This window comes from Pteropus alecto, unplaced genomic scaffold, assembly GCF_000325575.1.
Source record: "Pteropus alecto unplaced genomic scaffold, ASM32557v1 scaffold196, whole genome shotgun sequence".
Lineage (NCBI taxonomy): Eukaryota > Metazoa > Chordata > Mammalia > Chiroptera > Pteropodidae > Pteropus > Pteropus alecto.
Genome location: NW_006439717.1, coordinates 378,722 through 397,818, shown reverse-complemented (window position 1 = coordinate 397,818; position 19,097 = coordinate 378,722). Strand labels below are relative to the sequence as shown.

General features: G+C 40.5%; 2 protein-coding genes and 1 pseudogene across 2 annotated transcripts in view; 1 reads left to right on the top strand and 2 right to left on the bottom strand.

Moving 5' to 3' along the window:
• The window catches only part of LARP4 (La ribonucleoprotein domain family member 4), a 151,698-nt gene that overhangs the window by 41,229 nt on the left and 91,372 nt on the right, over positions 1-19,097 (top strand). The gene's annotated exons all lie outside the window — the stretch shown is intronic.
• FAM186A (family with sequence similarity 186 member A) overlaps positions 1-19,097 on the bottom strand; it is a 50,727-nt gene that overhangs the window by 4,926 nt on the left and 26,704 nt on the right. The window contains exons 4-10 of the mRNA XM_015593146.2: positions 11,018-13,713; positions 10,499-10,666; positions 8,735-9,742; positions 8,153-8,698; positions 7,045-7,192; positions 6,459-6,819; positions 5,343-6,353 (exon numbers count right to left, since the gene is read on the bottom strand). Of these exons, the coding sequence (XP_015448632.1) occupies positions 5,343-6,353; positions 6,459-6,819; positions 7,045-7,192; positions 8,153-8,698; positions 8,735-9,742; positions 10,499-10,666; positions 11,018-13,713 (5,938 nt within the window). The remainder of the gene's footprint in view (positions 1-5,342; positions 6,354-6,458; positions 6,820-7,044; positions 7,193-8,152; positions 8,699-8,734; positions 9,743-10,498; positions 10,667-11,017; positions 13,714-19,097) is intronic.
• Positions 3,070-3,178, bottom strand: LOC112483898 (annotated as a pseudogene).

Below are 19,097 nucleotides of genomic sequence, written 5' to 3'. Positions count from 1 at the left end.
AGATTTGGAAAGTAAACTCAGATCTTCTCTCTTTCCACAATACCGGTTTGTCTCAAAGTGTGGACTCTGATCACCTGGACTAAATCATTTGTGGGAGGAGGTACTTTTTGAAAATGCAGATTCCAAGGTCTTCCAGCAGACCTTTTGAATCAAAATCTTGGTGGTAGGCTTCAGGATCTATATTTTAAGCGGAATTACAGGTAAATTTTACTGTCACTGAAGTTTGAGAAGAAGGGGGTAAAGAATTCCAGGTTGAGGGAATACTATATACAAGTGCAAGAACATGAAAATTATATTTTGAGAGTAGTAAGTAGTCTGGGACTTTTAGACCAGATACATGAAAGGATAAAATCTGGGAGGAGACTGGAATGGCTGGATTATGAAAGACCTTAAAAGTCATATTAAGGAGTTTGGATTTTTTGTGGGGAGGGTAGGCAATGGGAACCCATTGAAGATGTTTTTCTGAATATATGTATTTTACATACATATACACACAGAGAATAACTCTTAGCACTCTTTTGTGGGTCATAATTAATAGCTTAGAACCTACTATAAATGTGGATCATTTAATACTTAAATATATCAACTTTTGGAATTAATTTAGTATATTTTTAATTAAATTATTTTCCAGTAGCTTTGAGTTTTTTCCATATCCTGAAGGTGATTTTTTTTCACTCTTATAACCATTTTTATTACATGTGTTTTTAACCACTTCCCTACATGCGTTACAGAATTCCTATCACACCCATTCCCATAAATAATGTTGTTCTCAATGAAGTAAGTATAACCATCTTTTATACTATTCAAAAATAGTTAATGTTATTATGCTTTTTATTTTCTCTCCCACATAATGTTAGAATCTTCTTGACCTAGCCATCCTTGTTATGGAATCTTTAATCTATCAATATTTTATTGTTACACCTGTTGGTGATTTGATTATTAGAACATTTATTATGAAAGAAGAGCTCTCCGAAAAAAACAAATTGATGCTTGATGGGATTAAAAGTACAATTGTATAAGTTAAATATTGTAAAAATGTTGATCTATATAATTCAGTTTTCAAATGATTTTACTGAAACAGGCCAGATCATGTCACTAGGTCTTCAAAATCTCCTATAAATCTAAACAAAAAAATTGCCATATAAAAATTGAGAAAGTTGTCAAAGAACTCTCTTCCAAAAGTAGTAAACCTATATAATAGGTGAAATCTGCCAAACCTTAAAAGAATAGCAAATTTTACTACTAAATTGTTCTTGAGCATAGAACAAGATAAGGTTCCACATTTTTAATGATATAAGCTTAAAAGTATACCCAAATTTGACAAAAGAAGTAAACCACCAATCAACTTAATAATTAATATCAATGCAAAAAAAAAAAAACCTAAATAAAATGTGAGCAAACAAATTCCATAACACATTCAAAGGATACACTAAAGATGAATAGGATTTATTTCAAGAATGCAATGACAGCTTATTTATTTATTTATTTATTTATTTAAATTTTTAATTCTTTAATGTCATCACATATTTGACCCCTTTCACCTCATCTACCTCCCTCCTCTCCCCTCCCCCATGATGGTTTATTACAATTAATCATATTAATAGTTCTGAAGAGAAAACCATATTTTCTTTAATACACATGAAAATGACATGCTGAAATCACATTTAACAAAATGTGATTTAACAAATTTAATAAAGCAATTAAATAGGGGAACAAATGGATACTTTAATATGATAAAATGTACTCTGACTCAAATGCCATTATATTTCTTACTGACAAATACTAGAAAGATGTTCACTATCACTACTATCTTTTTAACCAATTTATACTTGTTTTTAATAATTAGCAATTTAAGAAGGACTTATATTTTAGCAATCTGAGTTACACGGGAATGCAAAAAATAAAAAATAAATAAAATTGACTAAGGTTAAGGACATTTTGCAACTTTTTCAGAAAAGAGAATACAAATATAAGTGACCCTTTTAAACACTCTTGAATATGAAATTTATTATAAAAAAATAACACAGGGCCATGGAAAGGCACTCACAGCTGTTACTTAGGGCAGTCAAATGAATAAATATGGCCTTGTTAGTACCCGGAGGTACAACCAATTTGGGTAGTCAAGAGACAGATGCTTAAAAATGAGAAAATCTAAATGTAAAAATTTATTATGTGCAGGTGATGATTATATACCTGAAAAATTTTAAAATATCAATTGAAAAACTTTCACAAGCTTAAATACAGTAAAATGGCTGCATACAAAATTGATATAGAGAAATCTGGCCTTTATTTATGCAAATAACGAGTTAGAAGACGTAGAAGAATGTCCATTTACAATAATAGCAAAAATGAAAACTACCAGGATATACACTTATGGAAGAATATGCAAGAGCTAAATGAAAACTTTAAAATGCTCCTGAAGGATACACACACACATAACCTGAACAAAAAGAAAAGTATACCATTTTTTTCCATAGAAAGACTGTATTAGTAAAGATGAGCTAGGTTTTGCTATTTTAACAAATAACCCCCAAATCTCAGTGACTAAAAATAAAATTTTACTCATACTGCAAATCCATCAGGGCTTAATATGGAGAGCTTCATTGTATACGCTAAGGAACACAAGCTAACAGAATAGGCATCACCTTAAACATTGTAGGTTATAATGCCAGAGGAAAAGGAGACTCTGGAGGGTCTCAAACCAGCAATGACAAGCTCAGCACAGAAATGACACACATCAATTCTGCCTACATTTCATTGACAAATATTAGGAAACAGTACTAATGACTACCACAAAGACTCAGCATCATAAAAATTAAACTATAATAAATAATATGGAATAGAAGTGACTCATCTACATGCAATCAGTAAAAAATAATAGAAAGTCCAGATATGGACCTAACTGGTATAAGAATTTATGATGAAGGTACATTCAAATCAGTGGGAGAAAGGTAGATTATTTTGTGAGTAGTAATGGGGCAACTGGGTAGCCAAGTGGAAAAATAAAGCCAGATTCATATCTCACAACAGAAAGATTTTTTTTTTTTTTAAATTTATTCTTATTATTTATGCCTACAGCACCTGGTGTTCCTAGATGGTCTCCCATCCAAGTACTAACCAGGCCCGACCCTGCTTCACTTCCAAGATTAGGAATGTTCAGGGTGGCATGGCCATAAATCATTGATCATGGCTCCACTGGGGAAGGAACCCAGGACTTTCTGTGTATAAAGCAGACGTGCTAACCGCTATACTATGGAATCACATCCAGAAAGTTTAATCAAAGACTTAAATGTAAAACAAACAAATCTAACAACCACCCATAAAAGTACTAAAATACACCTAGAAAGGATTTTTTAATATTTCTCAGAGTGGAAAGGGCCTTTCTAAATAAGGTACAATTCATTATTAAAATACCTTGATGTAAAAACATAAAAATCAAAAATTTCTACAAAGCAAAACCACTAAAAGCAGAAACAAAACACATCCAAGTGGGAGAAACCTGGAAATTTATATCATAGGCAAGGGGCTAATTTTCCAAATATTTAAACAGGTACTCTAAATCAATTTTAAAAAACAACTTATAACCCAATTGAAAAATGGGCAAAGTATTTTAATAGAGTCTTCACAGAAAATGAAATATGGATGGCTCTTAAGTCTATAAGCTTAACCTCACCCATAATAAAAGTAATGATAATTAAAGCAGTGAAATACCATATTTCATCATATTGTCAATGAATAAAAAACTCGATAACAGTTCATGTTAGTTTCGATGTGGGGAAATAGTCTTTTATAAAATGCTGACCAATATGTAAATTGTTACAACCTTTTTAGAAAACAATTTGACAAAGACCTATCACAATTACAAAACACCCTTGATTAGAAAATTCTACTTCTAAGAATATACATCTAAACATATACATATGTATATACAAGATTGTTCATAGAAGTATATTTTTATAATGCAAAATATTGAAAACAACATAAATATCCATCAGAGATTAAGTAAATTCTGGTAAATCAAGACTCTGAATACTATGGAGCTATAAAATCAATGAATAGGCTCTTTATATATTAATACTCAAGTTATCTAATACCTAATATCTAAGTTAAGTTATTAAAAAAATCAAATGTCATAACTTTAAAATATGTAAAAGGAGAATAAAAGAGCTTATGTACTTTTCTACATATGCAGAAAATGTTTCTGGATAAACATACATTAGTAGCACTGGGGAAGGGCCCTACTGGCCAGGGATAGGACTATTAAGGAGACTTTTCACTCTACCATTTGTATATTTTAAATATTGTACCAGGCAAAGGTACTATTTTTTTTTTAAATATAACAAAAGAAAAAAGATATAAGGAAACTAGAGAATGACCAGGAACATGTTATTTAAAATTCTCAAGTGGATAAAAGTATCAAACTGTAAAAACAGATTTAAAAGATTAGGAATATTCAGTCTGGAAAGAGAAAACTAAAGACAGGTATAGAATAAAACATTTTGCAACAAATCTCAGATTACTTAAACTTTGAAATTAAAAGTTCTGATTATATCTTGGATAAGTCTTTCTTTTGGACCTTGTTAGAATTCTTAGTTCCCAAGGGAATTCTGTCCTCAAAAATGTAAATTTCATGAGAACAGGGTACTTTTATTCACATCATCCCTAGTACCTAGAACAGTGTTTTGCACTTAGTAGGCACTCAACACATATCTGTTGAATAAATAACATACTTGTTCCCATAATTAATGATAACCTCCTCTATTATAGTTTTTAATTGGCTTCTTTAGTTAAACGTTAAAAAATTTCCCCTAAAAAATAGGTAAACTCAAAAACAAATGCTAAGGATGGCAGGCCAATTGTCACTTTCCCTGACCTATTTCTGATATTTGCAGTTTTTAAAAATCAGGACCTGGACCTCTTTCCTCCACTCCAGCACCAAAGTTGCCGTGACAACACCTTATACATCACCTGCCATCTCCCTTTTTAAGAACCATACATCTTCTGGTGAACCCAAGATGATCTAAGAAATTCGAAATAACTGGAAGCATCTCTAAACTTTTGAATTTGATCTTTTGGAGATCAGTTATGATCCACAAAATTTATCTTAGCCTCTCTGCTAGAGATGTAAATAAATGAAATGGATCATGTTATATAACATTTCTTATTTCCTAAAAAAATCTCCTTTTGCTATCTTAAACAGGCTTCCATCCCATAGATCTTCCATAAGAGAATCTTTTAGAACATCTAATCTGACAAATATATATATACTTATAGTGCAGTGAGGGAGGATATTTGAAATCAGGACTAAATCAGAAATCTGGACATGTAACAGTTATATCTACCTTGCACGCTGGATCAGCCTGTAAGCAATGTACTTGTGGAACAGGTATCCCAGCCGAACTGTGTCTGTATGAAGTGTTTCAATTATGAGGTTTTTAGCTGTTGCATGTAGCTCTGAAGGGAGTCCAGAAGTTTTTGTGGCCTGATTTAAGAGTATCAGGTTCCTCCTCTGAGCCTCCACATCAACAAAATACCTCTGCTCTTTGAGCTCTTGGGGAGAGGACGGGGGTACCATCATTTTGGGTTTCTTCGTACCTGAAACTGAAGTCAGTATGCAGGGCTTGTTTATAGGGGGAAATCGGGATTTCTGGTCCCATTCAGAAGGTGAGATCTGTGATGTTTTGGGTAGCTTAGTAGTAGGAGAAGGTAGTGATGTTATAGGCTTCATGAGAGTGGGAAGGGCCCCCTCATCAATATAAGGGGTTTGTAATACTGGAGTCCTATCATTAGTGAGATAGGACTGAAATGTTCTGGACTGTTCTGTGACAAAAGGATTGGAGAGTATCTGGATTTCTTCTGAAGTGTCAGAGATTTCTGATATTTGGAACTTCTTAGTGGTGGAAGGTGCTTGAGGTATCTTAAAATCTGGAGCACTAGGGTGGACCAATGCTGCTTTAGATTTCAGAGAAGAAATAATTGCCAATCTTTCCTTACTTCTCTTAGAAACTGAAGAGGAAAAATCTTTCTGAGGTTTTCCAGGGGCTGAGGGGGCCCATAGTGTTGGAGGATGCCCAGAGGTGGAAGGGATACATAGTGGGAAAGCTTGTTCAGGAAGAGTCCATGGTGCCAGATGCTGCCCAAGGGTGGAAGGGGCTTGTAGGTAGGGAGATTGCTCACAGGTGGCAGGGGGCTGAAATGCCTGGGGTTGCTCAGAGAGAGTTAAGTGTCCAGATTCTATGAGCTCTTCAGGGATAGAAGGCACCCCAGGAACCAGGGGCTTCCTAGGAGAGAGAGGATCCCAGAGACTGGGAATCCGTGAGGAGGTGGGTGTGACTGCAGATATTAGGGGCTGCCTAGGGTCAAGAGGGGCCTTGGATATCAGAGGTAATTGGGGAGTCAGAGAGTCCCTAGATATGAGGAACTGCCTAGAGCTAAGGGAATCCAGTGCAAGAGGCTGCCCTAAAGTGAGAGGAGCTCCAGATATTGGGAGCGTCCCAGTGGTGGGAGGGACCTCTGGTGCTGGGACCTGCACAGAGGTGGATTGAGTCTTAGAAACTAGGGTCTGACTCGAGGAAGGAAAAGTCTGTGGTGCCAGAAGCTTCCTAGAATCAGAAGGAATCCCCATTCCTAGGGATTTCTCAGGGACAAAGAGGGCTTGAGTAAGAGGAGACCTTGATATCTGCAAAGGAATAGAAGAGACCTCAAATATAGAGGACTTTTCAGCCATAGGAGCAGATGATACCAGAGACTGCCTAGTTATTGATGTAATGCGTTGCCCAGAGGGGAGAGAAGCCTTTGATTCTTGAAATGGCCTAAGAGTGGAAGGAGCTGATATGGGGGACTGCTTAGGAATGTGAGGAGCACTTGGTTTGGATTCATCAGTAATAGAAAAGATCCCAAGTCCCAGGGTATGTCCTGAAGGAGGACCGGCCCAGAGTTGTGAGGACTGCTCATTAATGGGAGGAACTCTTGATTTTAGGTCCTGCTCAGACATGTGAATAATACCCATGGGCTGGGCCTGTCCTGGGGTGAAGGAGGCTCTCAAAGGTTGGACTTGCTCAGGGGTAAGGAGAGATCCTAAGGCATGGGTTTTATCTGAAGTGAGAGGGACCCCCAAAGCCTGGGTCTGTTTAGGGGTAAGAGTGACAGCTGACACCCACATATTTGGGGGAGTAATGGGAATTCCCAATGCCTGGGGCTGATTCAGAGTAAAAGAAGTGCCAAATGCCTGAGCCTGTTCATGAGAAGGAATGATGCCCAACCTTTGGTTCTGATTAAGAATAAGAGCGTTTGATACTTCTTGAACTATTTCTGGAGTGATAGAGACCCCCAATTTCCGGGCCTGTTCTGTAGTGAGAGAGGTCTCTAATGCCTGAGCCTGGTCAAGGGTAAGAGGGACCCCCAATGCTTGTTTCTGCTCAGGGGTGAGAGTGATACCCACTGCCTGGGCTTGTTCATGGGTATGTGTGATACCTAAAGTCCGTGCTTTCTCAGGAGTAAGAGCGAATGCCAGTGTCTGTGCCTGTTTTGTAAGAAGGTCTTTGATTGCCTGGGTCTGCTGTGGTGTGATAGTGACTCCCAATGCCTCGTCCTGTCCTTGGGTGATAGGGACCCCAACTATCTTGGCCTTTTGAGTAGTTATGGGAATCTGCATTGCCCAGGTCTGTTCTGAAGTGACAGATGGCTTTAATGTCTGTCCCTGGTTAGGGGTAATAGGGGCCTTCAATGTCCAGTCTTGTTCAAGAGGAAGAGAAGCATTTGATGCTTGGACTTGCTTGTGTGTGAGTATGACTCCCACATCCTGGGATTTCTCAGGAGGGAGGGTGGCCACCAATGCCTTGAACTGCTCAGCGGTAAGAGTGATACCCTGGGCCAGGGCCTGCTGAGGGGTGACAGTGATCTCTTGTATGTGGGCCTGCTGAGGGGTTAGAGAGATCCCTAGTGCTTGAGCCTCCTGAGGAGTGTGAGTGACCCCCTGTGCCTGGGCTGGTTCAGGAGTGACAGTGATCCCTTGTACATGGGCCTGCGGAGGGGTGAGAGTGACCCCCAGTGCCTGAGCCTGCTGAGGGGTAAGAGTGATCCCCTGTGCCTGGGCATGCTCAATGATCTCTTGTATGTGGGCTTGCTCAGAGGTGAGAGTGATGCCCAGTGCCTGAGCCTGCTGAGGGGTGAGAGTGATCCCCTGTGCTTGAGCCTGCTGCGGGGTGAGAATGATTCCCAGTGTCTGAGCCTGCTCAGGGGTGAGAGTGATTCTTTGTGCTTGAGCCCGCTCAGGGGTGAGTGTGATCCCTCGTGTCTGAATCTGCTGAGGGGTGAGAGTGATCCCCTGTGCCTGGGCCTGCTGCGGAGTGAGAGTGATCCCCAGTGTCTGAGCCTGCTCAGAGGTGAGAGTGATTTCCTGTGCCTGTGCTTGCTGAGGAGTGAGAGTGATCCCCATTGACTGAGCCTGATGAGGGGTGAGAGTGATCCCTTGTGTCTGAACCTGCTCAGGGGTGAGAGTGATCCCCTGTGCCTGGGCCTGTTGCGGGGTGAGAATGATCCCCTGTGTCTGAGCCTGCTCAGGGGTGAGAGTGATCCCCAGTGCCTGGGCCTGCTGTGGGGTGAGAGTGATCCCCTGTGCCTGGGCTTGCTGTGGGGTGAGAGTGATCCCCTGTCCCTGGGCCTGCTGTGGCATGAGAGTGATCCCCTGTGCCTGTGCCTGCTGAGAAGTGAGAGTGATCCCTCGTGTCTCAACCTGCTCAGGAGTGAGAGTGATCCCTCGTGTTTGAGCCTGCTCAGGGGTGAGAGTGATCCCCATTGACTGAGCCTGCTCAGGGGTGAGAGTGATCCCCTGTGCCTGAGCCTGCTGAGGGGTGAGAGTGATCCCCTGTGCCTGAGCCTGCTGAGGGGTGAGAGTGATCCCCTGTGCCTGGGCCTGCTGTGGGATGAGAGTGATCCCCTGTGCCTGTGCCTGCTGAGAAGTGAGAGTGATCCCTCGTGCTTGAGCCTGCTGTGGGGTGAGAGTGATCCCTCGTGCTTGAGCCTGCTCAGGGGTGAGAGTGATCCCCTGTGCCTGTGCTTGCTGAGAAGTGAGAGTGATCCCTCGTGTCTGAACCTGCTCAGGAGTGGGAGTGATCCCCTGTGTCTGAGCCTGCTGAGGGGTGAGAGTGATCTCCTGTGCCTGAGCCTGCTGAGGGGTGAGAGTGATCCCCATTGACTGAGCCTGCTCAGGGGTGAGAGTGATCCCCTGTGCTTTTGCCTGCTGAGGGGTGAGAGTGATCCCCTGTGCCTGAGCCTGCTCAGGGGTGAGAGTGATCCCCTGTGCTTTTGCCTGCTGAGGGGTGAGAGTGATCCCCTGTGCCTGAGCCTGCTCAGGGGTGAGAGTGATCCCCTGTGCTTTTGCCTGCTGAGGGGTGAGAGTGATCCCCTGTGCCTGAGCCTGCTCAGGGGTGAGAGTGATCCCCTGTGCTTTTGCCTGCTGAGGGGTGAGAGTGATCCCCTGTGCCTGAGCCCGCTGAGGGGTGAGAGTCATCCACATTGACTGAGCCTGCTGTGGGGTGAGACTGATCCCCTGTTCCTGAGCCTGCTCAGGGGTGAGAGTGATCCCCTGTGCTTTTGCCTGCTCAGGGGTGAGAGTGATCCCCTGTGCTTTTGCCTGCTCAGGGGTGAGAGTGATCCCCTGTGCTTTTGCCTGCTCAGGGGTGAGAGTGATCCCCTGTGCTTTTGCCTGCTCAGGGGTGAGAGTGATCCCCTGTGCTTTTGCCTGCTCAGGGGTGAGAGTGATCCCCTGTGCTTTTGCCTGCTCAGGGGTGAGAGTGATCCCCTGTGCTTTTGCCTGCTCAGGGGTGAGAGTGATCCCCTGTGCTTTTGCCTGCTCAGGGGTGAGAGTGATCCCCTGTGCTTTTGCCTGCTCAGGGGTGAGAGTGATCCCCTGTGCTTTTGCCTGCTCAGGGGTGAGAGTGATCCCCTGTGCTTTTGCCTGCTCAGGGGTGAGAGTGATCCCCTGTGCTTTTGCCTGCTCAGGGGTGAGAGTGATCCCCTGTGCTTTTGCCTGCTCAGGGGTGAGAGTGATCCCCTGTGCTTTTGCCTGCTCAGGGGTGAGAGTGATCCCCTGTGCTTTTGCCTGCTCAGGGGTGAGAGTGATCCCCTGTGCTTTTGCCTGCTCAGGGGTGAGAGTGATCCCCTGTGCTTTTGCCTGCTCAGGGGTGAGAGTGATCCCCTGTGCTTTTGCCTGCTGAGGGGTGAGAGTGATCCCCTGTGCTTTTGCCTGCTCAGGGGTGAGAGTGATCCCCTGTGCTTTTGCCTGCTCAGGGGTGAGAGTGATCCCCTGTGCTTTTGCCTGCTCAGGGGTGAGAGTGATCCCCTGTGCTTTTGCCTGCTCAGGGGTGAGAGTGATCCCCTGTGCTTTTGCCTGCTCAGGGGTGAGAGTGATCCCCTGTGCCTGCGCCTGCTGTGGGGTGAGAGTGATCTCTTCTGCCTGGGCCTGCTCAGGGGTAAGAGTGATCCCTCGTATCTGAACCTGCTCAGGGGTGAGAGTGATCTCCTGTGTCTGGGCCTGCTGAGGGATGAGAGTGATCCCCAGTGTCTGAGCCTGCTCAGGAGTGAGAGTGATCCCCTGTGCCTGGGCCTGCTGCGGGGTAAGAGTGATCCCCAGTGCCTGAGCCTGCTGAGAGGTGAGAGTGATCCCCTGTGCCTGTACCTGCTGAGGAGGGAGAGCTATCTCCAGTGTCTGAGCCTTCTGAGGGGTGACAGTGATACCCTGTGCCTTGGCCTGCTCCGGGGTGATAGTGATCCCTTGTGCTTGAGCCTGCTGAGGAGTGAGAGTGATACCCTGTGATTGGGCCTGATGAGGGGTGAAAGTGATGTCCAGTGCCTGTGCCTGCTTGGGAGTGAAATGGATCCCCAGTTCCTTGGTCTGCTCAGAGAGGATAGGGATCCCAAGTGCCTGGGCCTGCTCAGGGGTGAAAAGCCTCCCCAGTTTCTGGGCCTGCTCAGAGGTGGGAGTGATTTTCAGTGCCTTGGTTTTCTCAGGAATGACAGTGATGGATTTTGTGGGAGACTGTTCAAGAATAGGAAAGGGCCCAGGTAAGGAAGACTGTGTGGAGGTGGGAGAAGTAATTGGTATAGGGTGCTTTTCATCAGAAAGAATCTCTTTTGTCTCAAGATTCACTTGGAACTCTTTCCTTTTGTGTAACTGGGATACATCATTCCATATGTTCTTCCACCTGGGAGACAATGTCACTGAAGCATGGCTGAATATCTTTTTTAGGTCTTTAGAATTTTCCTCCTTAATCTTCATCCGATCCTTTGCTTTTTTCTGCCACCCTTCATGGTCCTCTACGTTGCTCATTGGCTTCTTCTTTTTTTTCTTCTGACTGCTTTCCGGCTCCAGATGTTTCACTTCCTTCTGAACCTGCCCCATCTGCTGTCCCTTCTCCAAGGGCCTCTCTTGCTCTTTGACTTTTTGGCCCTGTGCTTTCAGCTGCTGCTCCTTTTGCTTTTGTTGCTCTTCCTCCTCTTCCATTCGCTTTTGCTCAATCTGCTTTTGCATCCTCTGTTTTTGCTGTTCCTTCCTTATCTCTTCATCCTGCCACTGATTTTGTTGCTCTTCCTCCTCTTCCATTCGCTTTTGCTCAATCTGCTTTTGCATCCTCTGTTTTTGCTGTTCCTTCCTTATCTCTTCATCCTGCCACTGATTTTGTTTCTGTTCTTGCTTTCTCTCCATCTGGAGCCATGCATTTTCCTTCTCCATGTTCTTATTTATTATCTCATGTCTCTTCTTCCAGAGATTCTTTTCTTCTTGTAAGTGGTGTTTAAGATTCATATCAAAAATTTTTTCTTGACCCTCTTTCAAATATTCCTTCTGCTTTTGTTTTTCCTTCTCCTTGTGGTCTCTCTCCGCTACTGAGATTACTGGAGCATCTCTTTCACTTTCTATTTCAGTCAAGATCATTTCTATTAAATTGCGAATTGCTGGGTCCATGCTCTCATTTGAGAGTAAGGTGTTAATTTCAGACATTGCACTAATTGGCTTCTGAAAATGCAATTCTGGCTTAAATGAGACTACCTTTTTTTGTTTCCTAGCTTTCTCTCCAACTTGTTGTGCATTTTTTATATCTTTGTATTTTCTCAAGATTTTTGTTACAGTTTCAGCCACATTTTGGAAATATTCATCCATTTTTGCCTTTATAATTTCTAAGTTTTCAACTTCTGCTTTTTTTAATAGTAACTGCTTTTCTGGTGCAGTCTTTTTATCCAAAGGCTTGCTTATGTTATCAGTTTTCTCTTTCAGGAAAGCCATTATGGCTTTCTGAAATTCTTCTAGGTTACTCTGTTGACTTTTGTCATCTGAACTTCCTAGAGATCTGGTAGATTCTGAAGTCTCTTTAGTTATCCTAGGTTTTGATTTAACACGTTCATGAGACTTGAACTTCTTGGTAAACAATGATGTGTCCTCTCCAGTTAATTCTTTGTTTGTGGTAGTTTCTGAATAGCTTTGATGTTTCTTGCCTCTTGCTTTTAATTTCTCAGAGGAATAATCAAGTTGGACTGACCCGAATGGTTCCGCTTGGCTGTCCCTCTCACTTTTGCTCTCTTTGCCTGTTGATTCAGTGGTTGGCTCCTTTTTATCCTCTGAAGAAATTTGGCTTTTCTTAAGTAAATATTCTGCTTTGACCATCCTTGGTTGTTCCCATGTACTACGTGCTCCACTTTTGCCACCTTGGCTGTTTGTGTCAGTAGAAGGGAAATCAGCAGGGACATGTTGACCTTTTGATTCAATGGATGATTTTGACTTGGCTTCAGAAAAGGATTTTATTTCTTTATTTTTCTTTTCCAGTTTTTTTTGCTCAAAGTGGTAGTCAACTTTGGTCTCTGAGACTATCTGTTTACCTTCATTTCCACCCATACTTGATCCAGAAATCTCATGTACACGTGGTACTTTTTTATGCTTTCTTTTCTGTGATTGATACTGGTCAGTTCCATCTTTCTGATGGACATCACTTTTTTTCAGTAATATCTTATCTTCAGTGATATCTTCAGAAGGTGTTTTCTGTTTTTTTTCAGGTAAAGGGGATTGCTCTTCAGTTAAATCTGGAGTCGTTTCAACTTGGGCTGTATGTAAAACAGCTGAGTCCCACTTGATCCCCGAGTCTTTGGTCCCTTTTCTTTGGGCCTCATCAACAATAGTTTCTAATTCTTTGGTCAAAATATTGTCCATACTGTCTTCTTTATCAGCTTTGCTAATGGGCGTGGATGTCTGTGGAGAAAGCTCAGATAATATTTTCAAGGTTGATGTGGGAGAAGCTATAGATACTTTGGATCGAATGAGTTGCTCACATTTTTCTTCTGCATCTTGAAGTTTCTGCTGAAGCATTTCATTTTTTTCACTGAGATCTTCTATTATCTTCAGAGAGAGCTCTTTTTCTCTTTCACTTGTCTCACTTACATACATGTTGGCACTTTGGAGGTTAATAACTTTTACTTCATCATTTAGTGTACTCAATGCTTTAGAAAGGTTTGCTATTGTTGATGATATATATTTAATAGCATTGTTTTCCAATTTATTGAACATTGCAGTACCTACAAGTTCCTGTAGCATACCTTGGATTTCTGAAACCTTTGTATTTGTTGCAAATTCATCACTAATCATCTGATCTGGTCTTAAAGCATGGGCTGTTGCAGGTCGCTTTATAACTCTTTCTTTCCAAGATTTCCATAGAGTACCTCTAGATGCTAAAAGTAAAAAACAAAAGATGAGATTGTATTTCTTATTTTGTGTTGTGTTCTATCTATGTTTAAGCCTAAGGAAGTTAGCCTGAATTAACAGATAGCTATAGGATAAAGATTCCTCAGGAAACTTCGGCTCTAAAATAAAAGAATAACTTTTTCCACAACCACATAGAACTTTGCTTCCAGAATTTAGGAGAACTCAGCTAGGACCTCAAATTACCTTCCATTATAAGTTTGGGATTAGACACAATGTAAGCCAAAATTTTCCTTTAGCTTCGATTATGCTTGGTGCTTTCCATTTTCTTTTTTGGGTTCCTATCTTTCTTTGCTCCTTTTTCTGAGTCAAAGCTAACTTTGGTTCTTTCAAAAGGATCACAAAGAACAAACTAAAGTAAAACATTTGAAGCAATTTCCAGAATGGCCGAATGAGAAGCAATTACAATACTGTACAAAACTGCCCAAGATAACCATTTTAGGACTTTGGAAATTGACCAAAGGCACATGACAAATTTAAAAGCATTTATTCAAGAAAAATTACTGAACCTCAGTGAGAGAAGAAGTGGAAGTCTTTGATGTTTTAGTCTGGAGCTGCCCCTATCTCCAACTCCCCAACTCATGACCTATTAGTTCTACTAGAGTGACGCCGGCTGTGAGTATTGACAGCTCTATTGCCTGAAGGGGTTGATTTCATGTGGTACAAAGCTTGGAAAAACCCCTGATTAGGGGCATTGTCTAAAACAGTGCTTTCTTAACCCATATACAGATCCATTAGCAAAGAATAGAAGCCTTATTGGGTCAATCTGGTTAAGTGAGTGGCCAGTCATTGACTTACCATTAAGTTATGCTGATGCAAAGGTGACCCCCAAGGAATTCAGGCTTAAAAATAAAAACAAAAAGAAAATAGAAAAAAACTGAGCTGAGATATCAGTGGCTGCATGCTGTGAGAGAGACAAACTCCATCAAATTAGTCCAAGAAAGTCACTAAAAACCAACCAAACAAACAAACAAAAACACAACAAAAACAAACCCTGGAGGTTGTAGGAAGAATCGGAATCCAGAGCTGCTACAATATGTAATCTAAAATGTCCAGTTTTCAACATAAAAGAGGCATGCAAAGAAACAGAGAAGAACATCAAAGAATTCCAATAAAGGGGTATCTTACAATATACCTGACTGGTACTCCTTAAAACTGTCAGGGACATCAAACACAAGGAAAAGTCTTAGAAACTGTCACAGCCAAGAAAGCCTAAGGAAATGTAACAACTAAATGTAATCAGGTACCTTGAATGGGATCCTGAAACAAAAAAGATATTAGGTCAAAATAAATAATTATGAATAAATTATGGATTTTAGTTAATAATGTATCAATATTAATTTGTTAATTATAACAAATGTATCATACTAATGTTATTAATAACAGTGAAAACTATGGGGAGAAATATAGAACTCTGTATTATTTTCTCAATTTTTCTCTAAATCTAAAACTACCTTTAAAAACAGTCTATTAAAAAATGAAAGTGAAATAAAGATATTCCCAGATAAGCAGATTGAAAGAATTTGTTGCTAGTAGACATGCCTTACAAGAAATACCAAAGAAGTCCTTTAGGTTGAAAGGAAATGACACAAGAGGATAATAACTCAAATTCACACAAAGAAGCAAAGAGCATCAGTATATGTAGGTAAATATAAAAGACAATAAAAATATTTTTCTTTTTCCTCTCTTAACTGATTAAAAAGGCAGTCATATAAAACAATATTTATAAAACTATTGTTGGTCTTATAACACGTACATATATAACATATGCATTATATACATATTACAATACAGCAGGGGAAAGGAGTAGAGTTATTGGAGCAGAGTCTGTTTTGCTGGAATTAAGTTAGTACAAATCTGAAGCAGACTGTGATAATTTAATATGTATACTGCAATCCCTAGAGCAATCACTAAGAAAATTACTTCAAAAATATAGGAAAAACTGGAATTAAAATGGTACGCTAGAAAATGTCTGTGTACATTAATACAAAAGGCAGAAAAAGAGGAAAAAGATATGAGACATATAGAAAACAGACAGCAACATGGCAGGTATAACTCCAACCATATCAATAATTACATTAAATACGAATGAATTAAACATTCCAATTAAAAGTCAGGGATTGCTAGATTGTATTTTTTTTTTTTTAAATAAAACCACAAGATCCAACTGTAAGCAACACATCTTAAAGATAACCTTGCAAACAGTAACCACAGGGGAGTTGGAGAAGATATACTAATCTCAGATAAAATAGACTAGGACAAAAAAATGGTTTTAGAGACAATGAGGAACACTTTATAAGGATAAAAGGGTCAGTTTATCAGGAAACTATTACAATTATAAACATATGTATCTAATAACAGAGTCTTTAAATACAGGAAACAAAAACTGACAGAATTAAAAGGAAAAATCGACAACAATAATATTTTGAGAGTTCTATATCCCACTTTCAATAATGGACATAACATCTAGACAGAAAATCAGTAAAGATATATATAGAAGACTAGAACAATAATATAAACCAATTATAGACTAGTCCACCCAATAACAGCAGAATATATATTATTTTCAAGCATGCATGGAATATTCTCCAGAGTAGACCATATGCTTGGCTATAGAACAAGTCCCAATAAATCTAAAAAGATTGACATGAAACAAAGTATGTTCCCGTATTGCAATGAGATGGATGGATGGATGGATGGATGGATGGGCAAGTAGGTATATCAATCATATATAATCTACTGGTTCTTTTTCTCTGGTTGAACCCTGACCGATAGGAGTTTTTAATACAACACTAAAACCATGATATATAGATGAAAAAATGATAAACCAATTGGACTTTATCAAAATTAAACACTTTTGAGCTTCAGATTAGGAAAATGAAAAGACAAGCCTTAGACTGGGAGAAAATATTTGCAAATCACTTTTCTGATAAAGAATTTATATCCAGAATATATAAAGAACTTAAAACTCAATAATAAAAATGAGTAAGTATTTGAATAGATATTTAATCAAAGAAGATATAGGAATGGCTAATAAGTACATAAAAGGGTGCTTAACATCATTAGTCATTAGGGAAATGCAGATTAAAACCATAATGAGATATCATTTCAAAACTGTTAGAAAGGCTATAATAAAAAAGACAGACACTAACAAGTATTGTCGAGGATATTGAGAAACTGAAACCCAAGTACATCGCTGATGGGAAATGTAAGATGGTGCTATCACTTGGGTAATCAGTTAACAATTTCTTTAAAAATTAAACATAAATTTACTAGCAAGAGATAAATTACCTAGTAATTGTACTCCTAGGTATCTATTGAAAAGAAATGAAAATATATGTGCATACAAAAAGTTAACACAGTGGGAAATATGGCAGAGTGAGAGACATCCTCAGATCTCTCCCCTTGAAACAACAATAAGCTAAACATCTAGAACTGAACAAAAAACACACAAATTGCACACCAGCATGTCTGAACGTGGATCTGCGCATAAGAACTACCACAGGTCAGAAACCCGGATGTCAAGCGGTGGACTGAGAGAAATAAAGAAGCTGCCTCTCACATCTGCTGGAGCTTCTCACAGGAGAAAGGGGAGGGGCGAAGGTGCGGTGACTTCCCTGAACAGCCCTACCTGGAAGTGCTGTGACTTCTACGCAGCTGGCAGCAGGGCCCAGTCATCAGGGCAGAAAGCAGAGAAGTGAGACGGACCACAGAGAAACAACAGTTGATTTTTAGTGGCCCGGTTGCAAAACTGAGGTTGAGCTGCAGCCTCCAACTCCCAACCCAGAGGGCCCCTCCCTCCATACTCTCTGAGACTGAACACCGTGGAGCCCCAGGGGAATCTGAGCAAATGCTGCTGAGGCTGAAGCTACCTCTCACAGCCTCTGGAGCTCCCTGCAGGTGGAGGGGGAGGGGAGAAGGTGCGGCAACTTCCCTGAACAGCCCTGCCTGGAAGTTATATGACTTTTACATAGCCAGCAGCAGGGCCCAGTCATCAGGACAGAAAGCAGAGAATCAGGATGGGACCGCAGAGAAACAACAGTTGATTTTTACCAACCCCCAGTAGCAAAACCAAGGCTGAACGACAGCCTCCAACTACCAACCCAGAGGGGCCCTCCCCCTATACCCTCCGAGACTGATGACCATGGAGCCCCAGGGGAATCTGAGCAAATGCTACTGAAACTGTCACTAACACTGACAGTGACTGAAACTGAGAGTAGCAAGTGTGATTAAATCTACAAGAAAATTAAAAAGACATTATGTAGGATTTATAGAAAGCAAGGATCCAAGAGGCTTAGACACTACCTACTGGAAACCAAAAGAAAAGCACCTTCTTTGCAGCAGGCTAAAGAGAGACCTTTATATAATAAATCTTCTTTCTGGAAAAACAACAGAATACACTTCCATTAATGCCTAGGCTGAGAAATAGTCCATTAAACACCATGAACAACTAAGGCGACAAAGTATCACAGAAAGAAAGAGAAAAATCTCCAGAAAATAAGCTTATAGACATAGAAATACGCGACTTACATGACAGAGAATTCAGGATGGTACTTCTGAAAAACTCAGATCCGAAATGAGTCATATCAACAATTTCAAGAATTGAAAAAACAACTAGATGAGCAGGGCAAGGAGATTGAAACACTCAAGAATAACAGAATAGATATTCTGCAAGAGTTGAAAAATGAAATAGCAAGCTTGGGAAATAGAGTCGACCAAATGGAGGAAAGGATCAGTGATATCGAAGACAGAAATCTAGAAATAAATCAGAAGGAGGAAGAGAGAAATCAAAGAATGAAAAATAATGGAAGAGAAATACAAGAATTAGCTGATACTATCAGGAGAGGAAACATAAGAGTAATGGGCATTATCAAAGGCGAGGAAAAAGAGCAGGGACTAGAAAGCATTTTCAGACAAATAGTAGATGAGAATTTCCCAAATCTAAGGAGTGAACTGGAGCTTGGAATTCAAGAATTCAACAGAACACCCAATTATCTCAACCCAAAAAGGCCTTCACCAAGACACATTGTATTGAAGTTATCAAAAATCAAAGACAAAGAAAAAATTATCAGGGCAGCAAGGGAAAAGAAGTTGGTAACCTATTAAGGAAAACCCATTAGATTATCATCAGACTTCTCAGCACAAACCTTACAAGCCAGAAAACAGTGGAATCAAATATCAAACTATTAAACAAAAGGAACTACCAGCCAATAATGTATCCAGCAAAGCTCTCCTTCAGATATGCAGGAGAAATAAAAACCCTTCCAGACATACAAAAATTGAGGGAATTCTCCACTACGAGGCTTGCACTGCAGAAATACTGAGAGGTCAGCTCACCTAAAACAAAATGCCA